Source organism: Carlito syrichta, unplaced genomic scaffold (genome assembly GCF_000164805.1).
Source record: "Carlito syrichta isolate Samal-C Ts95f unplaced genomic scaffold, Tarsius_syrichta-2.0.1 Scaffold302281, whole genome shotgun sequence".
Taxonomy (NCBI): domain Eukaryota; kingdom Metazoa; phylum Chordata; class Mammalia; order Primates; family Tarsiidae; genus Carlito; species Carlito syrichta.
The window spans coordinates 177,221-179,549 of NW_007246377.1; the positions used below are offsets into that span (position 1 = coordinate 177,221).

The following is a 2,329-nucleotide window of genomic DNA, read 5'->3' on the forward strand; positions in this document are numbered from 1 at the left end:
AAATAAAAAAAAAAAAAAAAAAAAAAAAAAGAAGCCGGGTTCTGTAGTTCAGCCTGTAATCCCAGTGCTTTGGGAGGCTGAGGTTAGTGAATTGCCCTGAGCCCGCAGGTTCGAGACCCGCCTGGACAACTTGGTGAGACCTCATATCTACAATAAATAAAAAATTAGCCGGGCGTAGTAGCGTGCGTCTGTAGTTCCAGCTACTTAGAAGGCTGAGGCGGAAGGATTACGAGAGTTCAGCAGGTCGAGGCTGCAGTGGCTGGGAGCGGCCGCTGCATTCCAGTCTGAGTGACAGAGTGAGACTCTAACTCAAAAAAAAAAAAAAAGTTGTTGATATACTTAGAAAATAAACTCAGATTATATGAAGAAAATATACACATGGAGACAATTAAACTATAGTAAAGTTTTAACACAGGACAAAGAAAGTAAAACAAATCCCACTAACATCTCTATCCAGAACTCTGCCCGTGCTGTTCAGGAAAAGCATTTGTTTAACAGGATCCAACAGCACCCAGTAATCCACATTGTCTTTCAAAGAGAGTTCTATGGTGGGGTCTGGTCCTCCTGCAGTCCCTTTGATCAGCATGTTGTCCACCAGAATTGTACCTGCAAACCAAAGAAATTTATATGAAACATATTCTCCTCATATGCACTCTTTAGCAAAGATCATGATCTTAAACTCTCATCGGCTAGCTATTTTAAAGTAGAAAAAACTCAGTTGTATATCTAGAATAACATAGAAAATGTTCTTGACAAAAGAAGCAAAAATCCCCTCACTATTTTTTTTATAAATAATATTTTTTGGAAAGATTAAGGTGGAAAACAGAGATTCAAACACTTGGTGGTTTCAACATTGATTTATTGTTTCTCTTGAATAATATACATCGGTTCCTCTCCCTGCCCATCACTTCACACAGACATTATCATTGAATTTTATGCTGAACAGAAAGAGATGCTGATAACAACAGAGTCCTATGCCTCAATTCATTCAGCAAGAGTTCTGATATGAAAAGATACTTCGAACTAAGGGAGAGGAAAAAAAAAAAGGAAGAGATTTGTTTTAAAAAGGTAGTTGCATCTCCCATGGTGAGAACTCTTTCTTTTTCTTTTATCTTATAACAAATCCATGAAACATAAATCTTAATGTGAAAGACACGACTAGTGTGCAGACGTGCAATAAAAGCTATTCTTCTTTAAGACATGTCTGGGTCACTCCACTAGAACAGCACACTATTCCAAGGTAACATTTCAATGCTTGCTTTCTTATTATTTTTTTCAGCAGACTGAATTGTAGACAGTTTTTGAATAAGAGTTGAAAGGAGAGTATATCTCTAATCTTTCCTACTCTGTTAAAGATCCCATGCGTTTTACACGTTGAATGCAAACAGCACTGATGCAACTCAAATCCCATTTTTCCCTCACACAGCAATGATATCTTTGCCAAATAATAATGCATTACTACTTAGAACAGTCATTTTCAGCAGATGTATTTTATTAAACTTACAAAATATAGAAGCGATGGCTATGCAAAGAAAAATGTAGCATCCTGCCGGTCTCGGTGGCTCAGCCTGTAATCCCGTGCTTTGGGAGGCTGAGGTGAGTGGATTGCCTGAGCCCGCGGGTTCAAGACCCGCCTGGGCAATTTGGCGGGACCTCATCTCTACAATAAATCAAAAATCAGTCGGGTGTGGTAGCGCATGCCTGTAATTTCGGCTACTAGGAAGGCTGAGGTGGAAGGATCGCCGGAGCCCAGCAGGTCGAGGCTGCGGTGGCTGGGAGCGGCCACTGCACTCCAGTCTGGGCAACAGAGTGAGACTCTAACTCAAAAAAAAAAAAAAAGTAGCATCCTAAAAATATAGAATAAATGACAAATAACAAAAGAAGTCATTGGCTTAGGATAGCGTACACAAATATATATAGAGAATCCATAAATATGAATCCAGCTTGAAAAATGTAATGCAAAAATGTGCCAGCTGCATTTTCTTAAGGCAAAAACGTGGTCTAAATGTTATACCATTGCATAATTACAAAAATAAAAAGGAGGTGTCTTTAGAAGATTTTGTAAGCAACTTAATAATAATAGTAATATTTTAACATATTATCACTAGTGAGCTCTGTCTAAGAAATGTTGAAAAAACCCCTAATTCTTTTGTAAAAACAAATGTAAATGATGTTTAAATACACATGTTCTTTCACACACATACTTTTCTAAATGGCAGAATTTTTCTCTTATTTGTTCACATATTGACGTGTAAAATATGAATATTAAGTAAAACTGATATTTATATTTTTGACCAAAATGGCAAATCTATAATCTACAGACAGCATA

General features: G+C 37.3%; 1 protein-coding gene across 1 annotated transcript in view; it reads right to left on the reverse strand.

Annotated features, from left to right (window-relative positions):
* Window positions 1-1,411, reverse strand: part of LOC103258548 (protocadherin-15-like) — a gene marked incomplete at its 3' end in the record, with an annotated part of 169,198 nt that extends 167,787 nt beyond the window's left edge. Inside the window, exons 1-2 of the mRNA XM_021711428.1 lie at window positions 1,372-1,411; window positions 446-606 (exon numbers count right to left, since the gene is read on the reverse strand). Of these exons, the coding sequence (XP_021567103.1) occupies window positions 446-606; window positions 1,372-1,411 (201 nt within the window). The remainder of the gene's footprint in view (window positions 1-445; window positions 607-1,371) is intronic.
* Window positions 1,412-2,329: the final 918 nt, after the last annotated feature.